This window comes from Oncorhynchus nerka, linkage group LG13 (assembly GCF_034236695.1).
Source record: "Oncorhynchus nerka isolate Pitt River linkage group LG13, Oner_Uvic_2.0, whole genome shotgun sequence".
Lineage (NCBI taxonomy): Eukaryota > Metazoa > Chordata > Actinopteri > Salmoniformes > Salmonidae > Oncorhynchus > Oncorhynchus nerka.
Window position 1 is genome coordinate 48,473,427 of NC_088408.1, and position 17,999 is coordinate 48,491,425.

At 43.9% G+C, this 17,999-nt stretch overlaps 1 protein-coding gene across 1 annotated transcript in view; it reads left to right on the top strand.

The window, feature by feature from the left end:
* Positions 1 to 17,999, top strand: part of LOC115139619 (collagen alpha-1(XII) chain-like) — a 98,091-nt gene that overhangs the window by 57,242 nt on the left and 22,850 nt on the right. Inside the window, 23 exon segments of the mRNA XM_029677215.2 lie at positions 49 to 178; positions 561 to 703; positions 796 to 925; positions 1,078 to 1,217; positions 4,530 to 4,659; positions 5,127 to 5,266; positions 5,489 to 5,618; positions 5,731 to 5,805; positions 5,808 to 5,869; positions 5,988 to 6,117; positions 7,492 to 7,631; positions 7,792 to 7,921; positions 8,040 to 8,179; positions 8,368 to 8,497; positions 9,515 to 9,657; positions 10,789 to 10,918; positions 11,167 to 11,309; positions 12,024 to 12,153; positions 12,810 to 12,929; positions 13,593 to 13,745; positions 13,948 to 14,064; positions 16,968 to 17,120; positions 17,293 to 17,367. Coding sequence (XP_029533075.2) covers positions 49 to 178; positions 561 to 703; positions 796 to 925; positions 1,078 to 1,217; positions 4,530 to 4,659; positions 5,127 to 5,266; positions 5,489 to 5,618; positions 5,731 to 5,805; positions 5,808 to 5,869; positions 5,988 to 6,117; positions 7,492 to 7,631; positions 7,792 to 7,921; positions 8,040 to 8,179; positions 8,368 to 8,497; positions 9,515 to 9,657; positions 10,789 to 10,918; positions 11,167 to 11,309; positions 12,024 to 12,153; positions 12,810 to 12,929; positions 13,593 to 13,745; positions 13,948 to 14,064; positions 16,968 to 17,120; positions 17,293 to 17,367 — 2,914 coding nt within the window.

The window sequence follows — 17,999 nt, forward strand, 5'->3', positions numbered from 1 at the left end:
TGGGATGGGTAGAGGCTAATAGTTGGGTTGTGTTTGTGTAATCTTTAGGAAACTGTGGCTGCTACTGCCACAAGCACTGTCTTGAGAGGCCTCCAACCAGACACCCTCTACACCGTCTCACTGGTACCTGTCTTCACCGAGACAGAGGGCAGAAGGCAGTCTGAGAACGGAAAGACAAGTAAGACTGGCTGACATCCAAGCAATCTTTCGCCATGCGTGAACCTTGATTGCAACCAAGACACACTTCTACTTTTTCAGAACAACTCAGATGCCAGGGCATGCATAAATCTCATAAATTGTCATTAGTACCCACTGTATGCTGTATTATTTGTATTCACTTTTTATATTTTCCTTTTACGGTATGGAGGTACGGAACCTCATTGCTGCCTGAAAGAGAACTTTTCTCTTTGTCCGGCCATTTCTTTCTTTTTTTGGCAGCAATAAGCTTCCGTAAACTGTGAGTTTTCAATGTAAGATGATTATTAATGAGATAAGAGGGATATAATGGATGAGGGCCAGGTTTTCTATAGTTTTGGTTCTGATGTTGTTTTCCTCACCAGGACCGTTGGGGGGAGTGAAGAACCTGAAGGTGACTGAAGCCACCATGACCTCTCTGAAGGTGGACTGGGACCCAGCAGACGGAGCCGTGCGCCAGTACAAGATCTTCTTCGTTCCTGTGGCTGGAGGAACACCAGAGGAAATGGTGGGTCTCTTTCACCTTATGACCTCATAAATAGCGTTTAGGAAATTAAACTGTGATAAAGCATTTCATCACTTTTTCTCTCGTGTAAATAGGAGCAAGTACCTGGAAGCACCACCGCCATTGTTCTGAGAAACCTCAAGCCTGACACACCTTACACAATATCAGTGTTGCCTATCTACCCAGTCAGGGACGGGAAACGCCAGTCGGAGAATGGAAAGACACGTGAGTAGAAACATCAAATGAACTGATAGCCTATACAGCCTATTTTGTGATTTGGGAATATTGGAAATGTGAAATATGGTCTACTTGATTTTCTCCAATAATCACAGAATCATATAATAATCATAATGCCACACTTGTATCTCTATTCCCAGTGCCTTTGGGTGGAGTGACCAATCTGCAGGTCACCAACCCTACCCACACCACCCTCACCACCAGCTGGGACGCAGCTGACGGCAATGTGCAGGGCTACAAAGTCATCTACACTCCCGTCGCAGGAGGCCTTGAGATTGTTGTGAGTATTCTACTGTACTCCGATCCACACTGCCTATCTCCATAAGCATATAACTCATCACTGATACGGTAATGTTACATTTGTTGACAGTGTAATCCCCCTGAGCTCAGCCTAACACAATGGTTTCCAATCCTGTGGGAGGGAAGAATCCAGCTTCCTTGCACGGCATACTTTGTGGAGTGGGCATTTCGTCAGCCCAGCATGAGGAGTAGTGTTGAGGAGTTAACATTGAGGACTTAGCGTTAGCAGTTCGCCTGCTGTGTTAAGCATGACGAGAGGCCGCAGCAGAGTAGTAACGCCGTTGTAGCCTAGCGAGGATGGAGTTCAGGCTGCGTAGGAGCTAACAGAGTGTGAACAGCTCTGTGATCACAACTCTAATGCAATGGACTTTTTGGTTTGGTTTGGCGTATACGGAACAAGATACTCTAAAGCAGGTATTCCCAAAGTGGGATATGAGTGTTTTTAACCATCTAGTGTTCAGCAAAAATAACAACACAATGTCAAATACAGGTGGCCTAGTCAAATAATGAACATCCAATCACATTAACCGTTACTCTCTCGCGGGAATTCCACTAACGGTCCATATGTAGCCAATCATAGCTGCTGCTCATTCCGTTTGCTCGAAAATTGATTAATGTTTAAAAAAAATGTAAGGCCCTAGATTCTACTACCAGCAGTACTACACCTGCACCTGTCGACGACACAAGTTGTTCTGCTTCCACGAGCACATCCAATGCTAGCATCAGTAATTCTACATATGTTGTTAGCCCAGCTAGCATGGACACTGACAGCTGTGAATCTGATGCAGCCGAAGAGCTACTGCTCCCTTACCCGGAAAAGCACCGAACAACAGACAGGGACGTTGGACCATCGAAGAGGTGCAAATATGATGAGAACTACATTGATTTGGAGTTCACTTATATTGGGAGTAATGCCTTTCCCCAGCCACAGTGTGTTGTATGTGCAAAAGTTCTATCTAACAACTTGATGAAACCTTCACTCTTGCGCAGACATTAAGAAACAAAACATGCCAATTAGAAAATTAAGTCACAGGAATTTTTGGAGGGAGAATTAAGACGACTTTCGAGTAGTAAGATATGTATAAAAGCAACAGATACTATTAATAAGAAGGGGCTAGAAGTGTCTTATATGGTGAGCTACCGAGTAGCTAGGACAGGCAAGCCCCATACTATTGTGGAGGACTTAAATCTTCCTGCTGCCGCGGATATGGCTGGGACAATGCTGGGGGAAAAGGCCATAAAATCTATGCAGACAATGACTTCATCAAACAACACTGTTTCACGACACACCAGTGACATGGCAAGAGATGTTTTGAAACAAATACTGCTTCGCATACAAGCTATTGAATTCTATGCGTTAAGCTGGAGGAGTCAACAGATGTGGCAGGCCTGGCACTGCTCCTGGTCTGTTACGTTAATGGGGGGTCAATTAAGGATGACATCCTCTTCTGCAAACCACTGGAAACCAGGACAACAGGAGAGGATGTTTTTAAAATACAGGACAGCTTTGTGACATCAAATGGACTTGGTGGTCAAGATGTGTTGGTATCTGTACTGATGGCGCAAAAGCCATGACAGAGAGACATAGTGGAGTGGTAACGCGCGTGCAAGCAGTTGCTCCCGACGCTACTTGGGTACACTGCAGCATCCACCGAGAGGCTCTTGCTGCCAAGGGAATGCCTGACAGCTTGCAATATGTTTTGGACAATACAGTGAAAATGGTTAACTTTGTTAAAGCAAGGCCCCTGAACTCTCGTGTATTTTCTGCATTATGCAATGATATGAGCAGCGACCATGTAACGCTTTTACAACATACAGAAGTGCGCTGGTTATCAGGGTTCAAAGTATTGACATGTTTTTTTTTTAGTTGAGAGACGAGCTTAAAGTTTTCTTAACTGACCATAATTTTCACTTGTCCGACCACTTGCACGATGCGAGTTTCTCACACGACTGGCCTATCTGGGTGATGTAGGATTACAGGAACCCTCCGCAACTATATTCAATATGCGGGACAAAATTGAGACTATGATTAAGAAGTTGGAGCTCTTCTCTGTCTGCATTAACAAGGACAACACACAGGTCTTTCCATCATTGTATGATTTTTTTTGTGTGCAAATGAACTCAAGCTTACGGACAATGTCAAATGTTATATAGCGAAGCACCTGAGTGAACTGGGTGCACAATTACGCAGGTACTTTCCCGAAACGGATGACACAAACAACTGGATTTGTTATCCCTTTCATGCCCTGCCTCCAGTCCACTTACCGATATCTGAACAAGAGTGCCTCATCAAAATTGCAACAAGCGGTTCTGTGAAAATTTAATTTAATCAGAAGCTACTGACAGGTTTCTGGATTGGGCTGTGCTCAGAGTATCCTGCCTTGGCAAATCGCGCTAAGACATTGATGCCCTTTGCAACCATGTACCTATGAGAGTGGATTCTCGGCCCTCACTAGCATGAAAACGAAATACAGGCACAGACTGTGTGTGGAAAATGATTTAAGACTGAGACTCTCTCCAATACAACCCAACATTGCAGAGTTATGTGCATCCTATCAAACACACACTTCCCATTAACCTGTGGTGAGGTATTCACAATTTTCTATGAACAAATAAGGTTTTATATGTAAGATGGAAAATAAAGAGCAAAATTATTGATTATTTATATTATTATTATTATTTGTGCCCTGGTCCTATAAGAGCTCTTTGTCACTTCCCACGAGCCTGGTTGTGACAAAAACAAATTCTTATGTTTAATCAATGTATCGTATAGTGTGTGTGTGGCAGGCTTACAATGATGGCAAAAAACAACATTTGAGAGTGCGCTGACCCTGGTGCTAGAGGGGTTACGGAGCTGGAGGTTGAATGCTTGAAGGGGTACGGGACTATAAAAAGTTTGGGAACCACTGGTCTAAAGCATTGTTTGGTTTATCTGTTTAGAATTGGCCTGAACAGTGTGGCGCATGGCTTTTGCTCAAAATCAAACCTGTCAAGATAAACTCCACAGAAGGGTGAGAGAAACTAGAGCAGGACATGTAGTTTTACAGATCACAGAACAGTGGTGGTACATGGGCCTTCTCGTGTGGATCTGGTGTATGAGATATAACTGCGTCCTAAATGGCGCCCTATTCCCTATATAGTGCACTACTTTTGACCAGGGCCCAAAGACTCAGGTCAAAAGTTGTGCACTATGCACGGGAATAGGGCGTCTTTTGGGATGCAGCCATAGTGTTCCAGTATGTCTGTTGGAGTTTCTGTTGGTGTGACACCATCAATTTTTTTTCCTTTGTAGGAGGAAGTCTCAGAGAGCACAACCACCACAGTGCTGAAGAGCCTCTCTCCCAACACACAGTACAGAGTCACTGTGCTGCCAGTGTACCCGGAAGGAGATGGTCAGACCCAGACCAAGGATGGAACAACAAGTGAGTAACGACAACTTATTGCACGATGCTCTCAGTGACTGGTGATAGTTATGGGCAAATTCTAAAGTGAAAGACATTAATTACTTAAGCAATAAGGCCTGATGGGGTGTGGTATATGGCCAATATACTACGGCTAAGGGCTGTTATTATGTACAGCGCAAAGCGGAGTGCATGCATATATAGCCGTGGTATATTGGCAATATACCACAAACCCCTGGTTACCAATGTAATTAGCGCAGTAAAAATATATATTTTTTTCATACCTGTGGTATACGGTCTGAAATAGCATGGCTTTCAGCCAATCAGCATTCAGGGCTTCAACCACCCAGTTCATAATGTGTATTAGCTCATCTGCAGACATAATCAATAGGTATATAGTAGTAGTAAAACATAGCTGTGCAACAGGTGTATCATTGTTTTCAAATGGCCGTGATGGCTAAGCTGCCCTGTTTCCTCTTGGTGCTCAGAGCCCCTGGGCTTCGTGAAGAACCTGCAGGTCATTGAGCCCACCACCAGCACCCTGAACGTGCGCTGGGACGCAGCTGAGGGGAACGTGCGCGAGTACATCATCGTCTACATCCCAACTGCAGGCGGGGAGCAGGAAGTGGTACGTCCGGATCACCTCACGAACACAACACCCCTACTAACGCACTAAAAATTGTGTATTCCATTGGAGGCTGGTGGAGGGTGAAATCCATTACAATCAGCCCATCCTTCCATTTAAAGTGTCATAAGCCTATGGTGTATTCCCCTATAGCTAGTCAACATGGCTCAGGTGTAAGTTAGCCCTGTTTCTGACTGATATTCTCCCTTCTTCTTTCTTGAACAGGACCAGGTGTCTGGAACAACGACCACCACTGTTCTGAAGGAACTGAATCCAGACACGGAATACACTGTGACAGTTGTGCCTGTTTACCATGAGATGGAGGGTCTCTCTAGGTCTCAGAATGGAAAGACAAGTGAGTTGAACTGAACGGGGTGAAATTATTCAAAGACCATCTAAGCAACAGATCATTTTCAAAATGTCTGCTACTTGTTCAGCTTGTACAGTAATGGTCTCTTTTGCCTCAGATCCTTTGGGTGGAGTGAAGAACATGAAGGTCATCGACCCCACCATCAACAGTTTGTCTGTTCGCTGGGACCCGGCTGTGGCAACGTGCGCAACTACAAGGTCTTCTACGTGGCCCAGCCAGATGGGAAGGAGCAAATGGCACGTCTCCTATTCATCTCTCTAGCCATTTTACGGTCAACTTAGCCATGTTTACACTATAAGTAAATTATGGAATTGTTCTACAGTACTAACATTGATCTGCACTTGCCCTGAACAGGAGCAAGTCTCTGGAGGCACCAACAACCTTATCCTGCGTAATCTGGAGTCCGATACCCAGTACAACGTCTCTGTTGTCCCAGTCTACCCAGACGTGGATGGCATAATGCAGTCTGAGATGGGAAAAACAAGTGAGTGAAGCGTTTCAAAACTTTCTTTTTACTCAGAAACCCCATACTATAACACTAGTGAAGAATGTAACTGTCAACTATCTACAATTATTGACACATGAAAAGATGAGCAAAAATACAATGATATATTTTTTTACTAATATGATTGCTCAGAGAAAGAGATTTTGTTTAATTAACAAGTAATATTTATTTTTCTCAAAAAGATAGAATTTAAAAGTATTGCCACCCCTGTTTTCAATACCAATAAATGCTTCAGCTTGCGAGGATAAAGGCAACTTTTACTCAAGTGTTTTTTTGGAAAACACATTGGGAGGGATCTTAGACCATTCCTCCATAAAGAACCCTTCCAGATCCTTCATCTGCGGTTATAGACTGCCCTTTTCCATTCAAACCACAGGTTTTCAGTCTGGAGACTGAGATGGCCATTGCAAAATAATGATTTTGTGGCCAATTTGTTTGTGGATTTTGATGTGAGCTTGGGGTTATTGTCTTGCTGGAAGTTGCAACTTCTTGGCAGAGGCAACCAGGTTTTTGGCTCAAATATTCTGGTAATGGGTCAAGTTCAAGATGCTGTTGACTTTAACAAGGGCATGAAAATAGAGGTATTTGGCAATGCACACCAGTGGTGGGTTTGTCATTGAAATGACAATGCAGGAGCAGAAAATAACCCCATACCTACTATAGAATATGGTGGTAGATCTTAGATGTTATGGGACTATTTTGCTTCCACTGGTCCTTGGGCCCTTGCTCAACAACAGTATCATGAACTTTATCCAGTACCAGGATATTTTAGCCAAACACGTGGTTGCCTGAAACTTGGCAGCAAGTGAATCGTCCAGCAAGAACATTACCCCAAATACAAATAAATGGTTAATTGGTAACAACATCAATAGTTTTGCAATGGCCATCTCAATCTTTTGAAACTCATTGAAAACCATTGAAACCCATTGAAAACCTGTGGTTTGAATTGAAGAGAGCAGTCCATAAGCGCAGATGAAGGATATCAAGGATCTGGAAGGATTCTCTATGGAGGAATGGTGTAATATGTTGTCCAACTAGAAAAACATTTAGAAAAAGGCTCAGTCCCATTATCCTCGCAAGGTGAGGTATTGAAAGGTATTGAAAACAGAGGTGTCACAAATTCCGACATCCACATTTTTGTATTACTATAAAATAAAATAGTTTCCCAATGTCTTTGGAGCATAGTTCAGTGTTTAAATGATTTATTGTACACTGTCATTTTTGCTCATCTTTATCAAGGGTATTAATCATTTCAGACCCCACTGTATATGCTTCCATATCAGACTCAGTAACAGATTGAGCATCTTGGCGCCATTTACTTACAGGGATGTTGTTGTGTTATTTCTTCTTCAGAGCCTCTGGGTGGAGTGAAGAACCTGCAGGTGACTGACCCCACCACCAACTCCTTGAGGGTACGCTGGGAGCCAGCTGAGGGGGATGTGCGCCAGTACACTGTCATCTACGCCCCACTAGCAGGAGGGCCTGAACTCACGGTACAAAGTCAACACTTCCTTTCATAGTGCATCAAAGCGATTATCTGCACACTCACTAACTTGCGTACTATAAACATGTACGGTGAATAATTGAATATGCTATGTCTTTAGTAGTGTGGTTTTACTTTACATTCTTGTTAATCCGATAACTCTTTTTCAGACCACAGTTTCTGGGATGTCAACCAACACCGTTCTCAGGAACCTTGTGCCAGACACAGAGTACAAAGTGACATTGGTGCCTATGTATGGCGATATTGAAGGGAAGAGAACTTCTGAAAATGGAAAGACAAGTAAGTCATGACTGAACAAACTACACAATACAGGTACAATACAGTGAGAAAAAGACAAATATGCAGCAAAATCGAAAAAGTGATTTGATGCTCAACTCGTTGTTTGGTGACTTGTCAGAGGCATTGGGTGGTGTGAAGAACCTGCAGGTCATAGACCCGACTACTAGCTCCTTGAAGGTGCGCTGGGAGCCAGCGGAGGGCAACGTGCGCCAGTACCGTCTCTTCTACGTCCCTGCCTCTGGCGGAGCCGAGGACATGGTAAGACCACCAACTATCTGTGCCTTAACATCTGATACTGTACAGGGTATCTCTTGACCAATCAGAATTGAGTCGAGTACGGCATCCATATTAGGAATTTGTTTACTTCCTAATACGGATGCTGCAGCATTCAACCAATCAATGGTATAAACATTGATAATGCATCTCAAACACCTCTCTGTGAACAGGAGCAAGTGTCTGGTGGCACCACCTCTACCGTCCTGAGGAACCTTCTCTCAGACACGCCCTACACCATCACAGTGGTCCCCGTCTACCCCGAGGGAGAGGGCCTGCGCCAGTCTGAGACTGGAAAGACACGTAAGTTATCCATGTTGTTCTTATTGGGACAAAGATGTGCTTTATTCAGTTATTTTGATTCAGTAGCATCATACCCCCCCCCGCAACAGAGGGGTAGTTTATCTCACCATAAAAATAATACTTGCTAGTTGGGTTGCCCTGCCTGTGTCTGTGCAGTTTTTGCACCAGGTTGTGTGCATCGGTTTTGTTTCTGCTCAAATGGCTTGCCATGCTGAGTCAGCAGAAATCCATCCCAGAGAAGTTAATTGGAAAGCTGTGATACCAGCGGAGCATATCAGTATTACAGAGCTGATGGTGCGTGATGGTTCCACGGGAGGTGCCAGAGACTCCGTTTGTGCTAATATGAAGACGTCTAATGGAAGTCAAGCATTTTATTTGATCTCGCTATGTCCTTGTCAGTTTCAAGTCTTGAGACGGACACAGATTTATGATCATGGATTCACATCTGATGTGCTCTGATCCTCGGCCAAATGCGAAGAGATGTTTGACAGAGTAATCTTCCTAAAGACACCATATGCATGTGCACTTGTACACGTGTTCAGTATAGAATGAAGCTCACTGTTGGACAAATAGGTTCTACTTTGCTTCTCAATAAGGTGGCTGGGTCTGTCTACCTACTACATCTAGCTTTATTGGGCTAAAGTGCGGAATGCCAGAGGAATATGAACATCTGTTTTAGTTTAAACGGGAAGTTAAGAGTTTTTTTTCATAAACCCAAACTGTGTTGCTTCTCTCTATGTGCTGTCTACATAGACACTATAAAATCACTTGGAGACTGGAGAGTTTGCACCCCTCAGCATTTGTATTTTCTTTTTTTTTACTGAGCTACGTCCTATTTGAAACTTAGCAGTCAAATAATTCTAAAATGTTCTTGTGGTATCTTTACTTAATTCCTAGAGAGTCAAATCAAAGTTGTTGTTGGTTTGGGTTGTTAAGATAGCTTAACTTGTTAGGGGAAGTCAATCTAGCAGTTGCCCTCTCCCCTTTTGATTTTCTATGACCCTCTGTGACCCCCAGTTCCACGCACCCCTCCTAAGAACGTCCAGGTGTACAACCCTACCACCAACAGCCTGAACGTGCGCTGGGCGCCAGCCTCTGGCCAGGTGCAGCAGTACCGTGTCATCTACACACCTCTGTCCGGAGAAAGACCTGCAGAGACGGTAAGTTCAATGGATGCATCTCAAATAGCACCCTATTCCCCATGTAGTGCCCTATATAGGGAATAGGGTGCCATTTGGGACATACTAGCTATCTCTCTCCAATGTGGTGTGGTGGGAAGTATGTTCACCCTCCCGTTCACTCTCCCTCTCTGCTCAGACCACTCAGAAGGAAAGGGAACGTAAGCAAAAATAGTAGAAAATGGTTGCTGGGCTCCACGTTTAGCAACGATATCGAAAGGCCTCTGGAAGAGTGTTGTAGGAAGTCTGTTTAGAAGCCGACACAGATGGTACTTTGTAATAAGGTTAGTGTTCATTCATGCGGAAATCCAGGCTATTTGGCTTTTAATTATCTGAATATCAGGATTTGTTTCATGCACCGATGAACATATCTTGGATTACAGGAGAAAGATGGAGCTAATTGCCCAACAAACAGCTTTTACTGTATCACTAGGAGTTTGGAAAATGTGGATGTGCACATACGCGAGAGATCTGCAAATTCTTACATTTGAAGAATTGGAGGACATATACTGTGTTATATACAGAGATGTTCTGCTGAATCCCCTGATAAACTGTAGACGAGGGTAGACCACTTTAAAGAGCAGCTGTGTTTAGCATGATGTAATAGCATTCCCTCGGACATGCTAATGGATAATGGGCTGCGTCGTGATAGTGATTACCCTGATGATATGACGAGTCTAGGCTCCACTGTTGTTAGAAACAGGGGTGAGATACACGTTGAGGCCTGTTCAATGACAGAGCGCTGGTCTCTTTGCTGTTGGTTGCGTCGTCTTCATTTGCCTCCATAACACTAACTGTTTATCAGTCACTTTTAAGCAAAATGAATGCATTTGTTTATCTTTTTAAACCTCTTCGGGGCGTTGTTAGTACTTCCCGCTAGCCTTTGCACTAGGCTCCTTCCAAGGAATCACTAGCAGGGATTCACAGTGAGCTCATTATGTCCGTGTCTAGTGCCAGAGTAGTATGGTTGAAGAAGCTCATTTGAGGGTGCATCTACGGGCCCTGGTCAAAAGGAGTGCTCTAAATAGGGAACAGGGGGCCATTTGGGACACGAACCATGATTCCTCTCTTGTAAGCCATCATTGTGATCTATGTCCTGTGACCTTGCCAAAGGTCTTGGTCCCGGGGAATATCAACAACGCGTTCTTGGATTCGCTCATTCCCGACACACCGTACTCGGTCAGCGTCCTGGCTCTGTACGCCGACGGGGAGGGACCACCGGTGAAGGGAGACGGCAAAACATGTGAGACTTGAATCCAATCAATCTGACTTTGTTGTATACATTGGTACTACTGACTCATGCGACTTTTGTTTACATTGATACTACCGGCTCATGATCGCGTTACTCACGCTTCCAGGCATACTTGCTTATACTGTAGTCTACATTCAAGCACGTCCGCACACACATACACGTAGCTATATACAACAAACACACGGTGTAGCGGTGGTTGCTAGGTGCATGTGTGTGAGTGTAACCCAGTGTTGTTGCAGTGCCCCGTGCTGGACCTCGGAACCTGCGGGTGTTTGATGCCACCACCAACACTCTGACCATCGGGTGGGACCACGCTGAGGGAACCGTGCAGCAGTACAAGATAGCCTACGCCCCCACCACAGGAGACCCCATCACCGAGTTTGTGAGTTCAAAGTCATTCTCAACAAACTTTCATGTAGCACAGGACTTCGAGTTTGACTCGAGGGATGAGTTGAGTTTATGGCCTAAACATGTCTCGTTTTATATGTAGCTGAGTGGCAAATCAAATACACATCCCATACACTAGCATTAAGCCTTCTGTTCAACGTGATAATGTTACTACTGCCAAAGCACTGAAGGCATATCACTCACAACAGTTAATTGCTGATTAGTAAGATGAATTAAATGCTCGGTAAGATCAACATTATCACTGGAAACATTACGTTACCTTACAGTCTATTATTAATGACTTAAACATGAGCACCAGTTAAGGATAGCCCAGCTGTGCTGCATCATTGCTCCCTACCTAGCAAGGTAACTATTGTGTTAACAAACTCTACTTAACTAGAGAAAAATGTAAGGAGTCTTTTAGCATGCTGAATTTGAAATGAAAGGTCACTTGAGCTAAATCGTCAGATGTTTTTTTTTTTAAGAGGACAGGTAACTTTCATTATTAGCCTCCTGGTTACCCCCGTTTTCTCTATGCTGCAGTGACGTAGGAGCTAGGCTAGCAGCGACAAATAGCTTCCATTAGCAATTACATTCCTTTGTGTGTTGAGGCGCTTTGCTCCGCTAGGAGCTGAAAGGACTATGTCAAGTGTGTTGAGAAGCTGTTTTTGAAGGAACTGACAGTTCTTTCTGGTGTTTTTCCTTACAGACCGTTGTCCCTGGCAACAGAAACAATGCCATCCTGCAGAACCTGCTTCCTGACACTCCCTACAACATCACTGTGGAAGCCATCTATGCTGATGGAGCAGGGGGATCGCTGAACGGGCCCGGACGCACAGGTAAGGCGGTTAGAAAAGTGGCCAGGAAGTGTTCAGTCTGGTATACTGAACACCTAATGGTCTAGCTAGTTGTACATAATTTCCAAGCCTGATGAGCTGGGAGTGAGACCTGTGCACAGGAGTGGAAAATACTTTAAAGAGCCATACAAAATAGCCAACCGATTCCAACATGTTTCAGTTTGAAGAGTTTGGAGGATTGGGGAATTCACAGTAGAGCAACTGGGAAAGCTCAACGACTGGCGAACATTAGTCCCGAGTTACACAAACAATAGAAACTTTATGTCTTGGCTTAGACCGAGGCACCACTGTGCCAGCTAGGCAGTTTGGATGGGCCTCGCTCCAACGAGGAGCTTACGCCGCAACCCGACTACCCACCCATCCACTGCCCAGCTCCCTCAGCAAGACCATGGAAAAATCTATCCAATCTAAACACATGTATTACTCATAATAGTCTTCATAAACACAGGAGGAGGAAAAACAGCAGTAGTCTAGCAGCAGGCCGGGCTGTGTGCTATGGTAATGTGGTGCCTTACTGCACTGAGGGTTAGCAAGACTGGAAATGGTGTCATGGCCCTACTTGCTGTTGAGGGTAATTGCTGTGACTGATTGAATGTGGACATGTTTCTACTCACTCTGTTGCTCTGCCTTGGTTACAGTTGGCCTGCTGGAGCCCAGGAACCTGCGCGTTTCGGATGAGTGGTACACCCGCTTCCGTGTTGCCTGGGACCCTTCGCCGTCTCCGGTGCTCGGATACAAGCTGGTCTACACGCCTGCGGGTGAGATGACGTCCGACTCTGTGCATGCAATCATGAGCAGGGACCCATAACACGCTCGGAAATAAAAGTTACAGCACTTCACAATGTCACAATACCGTGTTTTACTCGTCAAAGGTCGCAGTGCAAAGTAAAAGTTTGACAGCAATGACTATGTAAGGATCCAGAATCATTTGCATGAAATCTAAGGGCCATCTTTACATTTCAAATGAGATGATTTCAGGTTTAGATAGGTCTGCTCTTCTCCTTATCCTCATGAGTAAAGTTGAGATTGTGTTGTAGTGTAGCTGTTATTAAAGTTGAGATTGTGTTGTAGCGTAGCTGTTATTAAAGTAGAGATTGTGTTGTAGCGTAGCTGTTATTAAAGTAGAGATTGTGTTGTAGCGTAGCTGTTATTAAAGTAGAGATTGTGTTGTAGCGTAGCTGTTATTAAAGTAGAGATTGTGTTGTAGCGTAGCTGTTATTAAAGTTGAGATTGTGTTGTAGCGTAGCTGTTATTAAAGTAGAGATTGTGTTGTAGCGTAGCTGTTATTAAAGTAGAGATTGTGTTGTAGTTTAGCTGTTATTAATGTGGAGATTGTGTTGTACTGTTGCTGTTATTAAGGTAGAGATTGTGTTGTAGTGTAGCTGTTATTAATGTAGAGGTTGTGTTGTTTTTACCTGCAGAAGAAGATCAGAGTAAGAGCTTGGATGTGTTTGTGGGTGATGTGACTTCATACACCCTCCAGAACCTCCTCCCTGGCACCACCTACGATGTCAAAGTGTTTGCCCAGTATGATGCTGGCATGAGCGGGGCCCTCGAAGGACAAGGAACAACACGTATGTATCTGATCTACAAATATCATCTTTCTGAAGCATCAATGTCAACCATCCCCAAATGGCTCCCTATATAGTGGATTACTTTTGACCGGAGCCCTTTGTGCCCTGGTCTGTAGTAGTGCACTATGTTGGGAATAGGGTGCAAATTTGGGACTCGGTCTTGAAGTCAGTCTGAGAAATGTCTTTTTGTGTTCTGCTCCAGTCTACCTGAACGTCACCAACCTCGAGACCTACAACGTTGGCTTCGACAAGTTCTGCGTCAAGTGGAGTCCTCACAGGGCTGCCACCTCCTACAGGATCAAGCTCAACCCTCTGGACCGTAAGTCTCAGCCAAACGTTCATTTCAGATCGCACCTTTAAGCTTGGCTACACGAGGGACTCTTTTTCTACCCTGAAGAATTGCTGCATTATAATTGAGTTTATGCTTCTTCTTATGTCTGAAGCCATAAAGGAGACTTCAGAAGGAGCATCGACACATGCTGTAGTTGGTGTTAGTCAGTCACTAGTCAGAGATGCTATAGATCCCCAGTGATCAGAGCCACAACCTCCTCTGTGTCCAGAACATTGGAATGGTGCTGGCTGTTGAGATTGGGTCTAGAGATTCACACGACTGTTTATCCTCAGCCCGCCCCTGTGTTTATCTCTCGAAGGAGAATGCATCAATGTGGCGTGTTCTGACAGCATCCGACCACCAAGTGTTAGTTGTCTCTGTCTGAAAAGATGACATCCTTTTTTATTACTGTCGGCCTTTGAATCCATCTGTATTCATGTTCACATGTAGACCTAGGGCGGTGACTGTCATGACATTGTGTCAGATGGCGACTGTCATGACATTGTGTCAGATGGCGACTGTCATGACATTGTGTCAGATGGCGACTGTCATGACATTGTGTCAGATGGCCGACTGTCTGACTGGCTCATAAATTCTGTGCCATTATTTTTTATGAAATGATTTTATAGTAAACTTTTACCATTCCCGAGCGAGTGCGCATATGAGCTATGTTGAGTGTGAAAGTGACCATTTGAAACAGGTCCTACAGTGCTAGATTTTGAGTTATTTGGCAACTTTAGTTGTGAATGACACAAAACTTCAGAATGTCTTATAAATCCAAACATATATGGGCTGCTCTATGCAACTATATTGGTGATTTTGTAAAAAGTCACAAACAAAAAGCTCTGTTGCACTAGCTGTTCCCTCATCAAGTGAAAATATTCGAACTCATCAGACTATTCTCAATGTAATCTTGTCTTTATTAATGTGCTGCCTTTGTTTTGATTTAGAATGGACCATTATCATCCGTCTGCACTCGAATAGCGAATGGCGGCTGCGCTTTCCCGTTGTCCCTTTTTCAATCATTCTGATAGACTACTCCGGTTTCACAGCAGAGAAATGTGCTTAAACTGTTTTACATGTTCAACTTCAAATTCATCATCTCCAGCATCATCCCAACATCAACATATGTGAAAATGTCACATTTCTATGTTTTGTTGAAAGAAATATGTTTTGTTGAAAGATAAATGTTTCCAATGACATAATCAGTGTCCATGTGCTTTCGCCTACTAATTGTCTAGTAATTGGTTGATGATGTCATTGTAAACATTTATCTTCCTCTATATTTTTGACTGCAAAACATAGAAAAGTGCTATTTCCACATACAGTGCATTTGGAAAGTATTCAGACCCATTGACTTGTTCCTCATTTTGTTACGCTGCAGCCTTTTACATAAGTATTCAGACCCTTTACTCAGTACTTTGTGGAAGCACCTTTGGCAGCGATTACAGCCTCGAGTCTTCTTGGGTATGACGCTACAAGCTTGGCACACCAGTATTTGGGGAGTTTCTCCCATTCTTCTCTGCAGATCCTCTCAAGCTCTGTCAGGTTGGATGGGGAGCGTCGCTGCAAGGCTATTTTCAGGTCTCTCCAGAGATGTTTGATCAGGTTCAAGTGCGGACTCTGGCTGGGCCGCTCAAGGACATTCAGAGACTTGTCCCGAAGCCGCTCCTGCGTTGTCTTCGCTGTGTGCTTAGGGTCGTTGTGCTATTGGATGGTGAAAATATCGCCCCAGTCTGAGGTCCTGCGCGCTCTGGAGAAGGTTTTCCTCAAGGATCTCTCTCTGTACTTTGCTCCGTTCATCCTTCCCTCGATCCTGACTAGTCTCCCAGTCCCTGCCACTGATGGAGGCCACTGTGTTCTTGGAGACCTTTAATGATGCTGACATTTTTGGTACCCTTCCCCAGAACTGTGCCTCGACACAATCCTCCTCGGAACTCTACGGACAATTCAGTTTCATTTTGGAGGATCCAATAGGTTAGACCAATTATTATACGTATTAAATCGTAAAAAATAATATGATTAATTCTGCCGTGCGTAATACGCGGTAGTCTATTAGGCTATGTATTGTATAACAACAATCATTATTTTGTTTCCCGATTATTATTTTTTTCAGTAGAGGTATAAACTGTTAAAAACAAGACGCAGTATCTCAAGGATTTAAATATGAACATGGTAATCACTACCCATGACATATTTCCAAACTTAAGCAGGCTTTGCTTCTGTCAGAAAGACAACTGTGGTAGAGAATAGAGAACACTCACCGAAAGTAAACAGTCCCCAAGGTTTGAAAAGCTAGCGACCTTTTTAAAGATGCTTCCCAGACAGACTGAGCTTCCAAGTCAGTATTGGAATGCCAAGTGTTTGTTACTGAAGTGGAATGTGGTTGAGGAATGAGGATCATAGCATACATCTCTGCGCAATAATCTTGGTCTTCTACCTTGAGCAGCAAGGGGTCAGCCCAGGAGAAGTGATTGAGGGGATATTTGCCCTTATAAGGCCATTGTCTTGGTCTCATGGTTCATTTGACCAAAAATACCACATTTTGTAAAACGTTCTCCATTTTCCCCAAAACAATTCATATTGAATTACATGTGTAGCGTGACAACACCAATCTTACATCTATTTGCACTGTCATGGCCCCAGCTGAATGGCATTAACTCTGCTTTTCGTACTCAGAGAAGACCCGTGATTTTTACGAGGAGCAACGTTTCAGGCAGCGGCCTCGGCAGTCAACACATGTCAACATGTTTCTCTTCTCAACACATGTCAACATGTTTCTCTTCTCAACACATGTCAACATGTTTCTCTTCTCAACACATGTCAACATGTTTCTCTTCTCAACACATGTCAACATGTCTCACATTTCTCCTTGTTTTATCTGTGTGTAGCCTCCAGTAAAGGTCAGCAGGAGATCACCATTACTGCAGCTCAGAGCCAGTACTGCTTCAAGGGGCTCTCCCCTGACGCTCTTTATAGCGCCACCGTGTTCGTTCAGACCCCTAACCTCGAGGGCCCTGGAGTCAGCACCAAAGAGAGAACATGTGAGTATTTACATTTGAGTAATTTAGCACACACTCGTATCCAGAGTGACTTACAGTCAGTGCATTTACCTCAGTAGTCTTCAGCTTTTTACACAAGTGGTGCCGATGTGCTATCCGAATTTGTCATTTCTTTGTTGATGTTCACTGACACTTTGTTGTCTCTTTCTCAAAGTGGTCAAACCTACTGAAGCCCCAACGCCACCCCCCACTCCTCCACCACCACCTACCATTCCTCCTGCATGGGCAGGTAAGAACCAATGGCGCCATGATGACTACGACATACAGTATCCATCACCTCCATATTGCCAAAGCACCAAACGGCACCACATTCACCAATGCTATATAGAACATTTGAAGCCTTCCTTGGAGCCCAAACAAGGTGTCAACTGCAAAGTCATCGACATTTGAATTTGAGTGTGTTTTAGTGCAAAATGTTGCGGGTCATAAAAAGCCAGGTTCAGAAAACATGCAATGCCATCAAAATCTCACTATTTGGCAGAAGCAGAGACTTGCAGAGATATTTCCTCTGGATCAGAGTGGTGCCAGTGTTAAAGTAATGGCCGCCACATGCTCCACACAGACCCTCCAGGGTTTTCAATGGGAACTCCCCCATTGACTAATGACTGACCTAGGTGTTGAGAAAGTCCAAAGAAGCTGTTTGTTTGATAAGGTATGGTGTAAAACTTGTTTATGGATTCTGACTTGGAAGAAGGGGATTGCGAGAGATACAAAAATAAAGTGCTCTATCACATCAGGCAGACATTATCTCGAAGCCTTTATAGTAACCAAATGTTCCTAGTTTTTTTTCATTTTCTTCAGGAAAGTGTGATCAATTAAACCAATAATTGCCATGTATAGCTTCATTATGTAATTTCATTC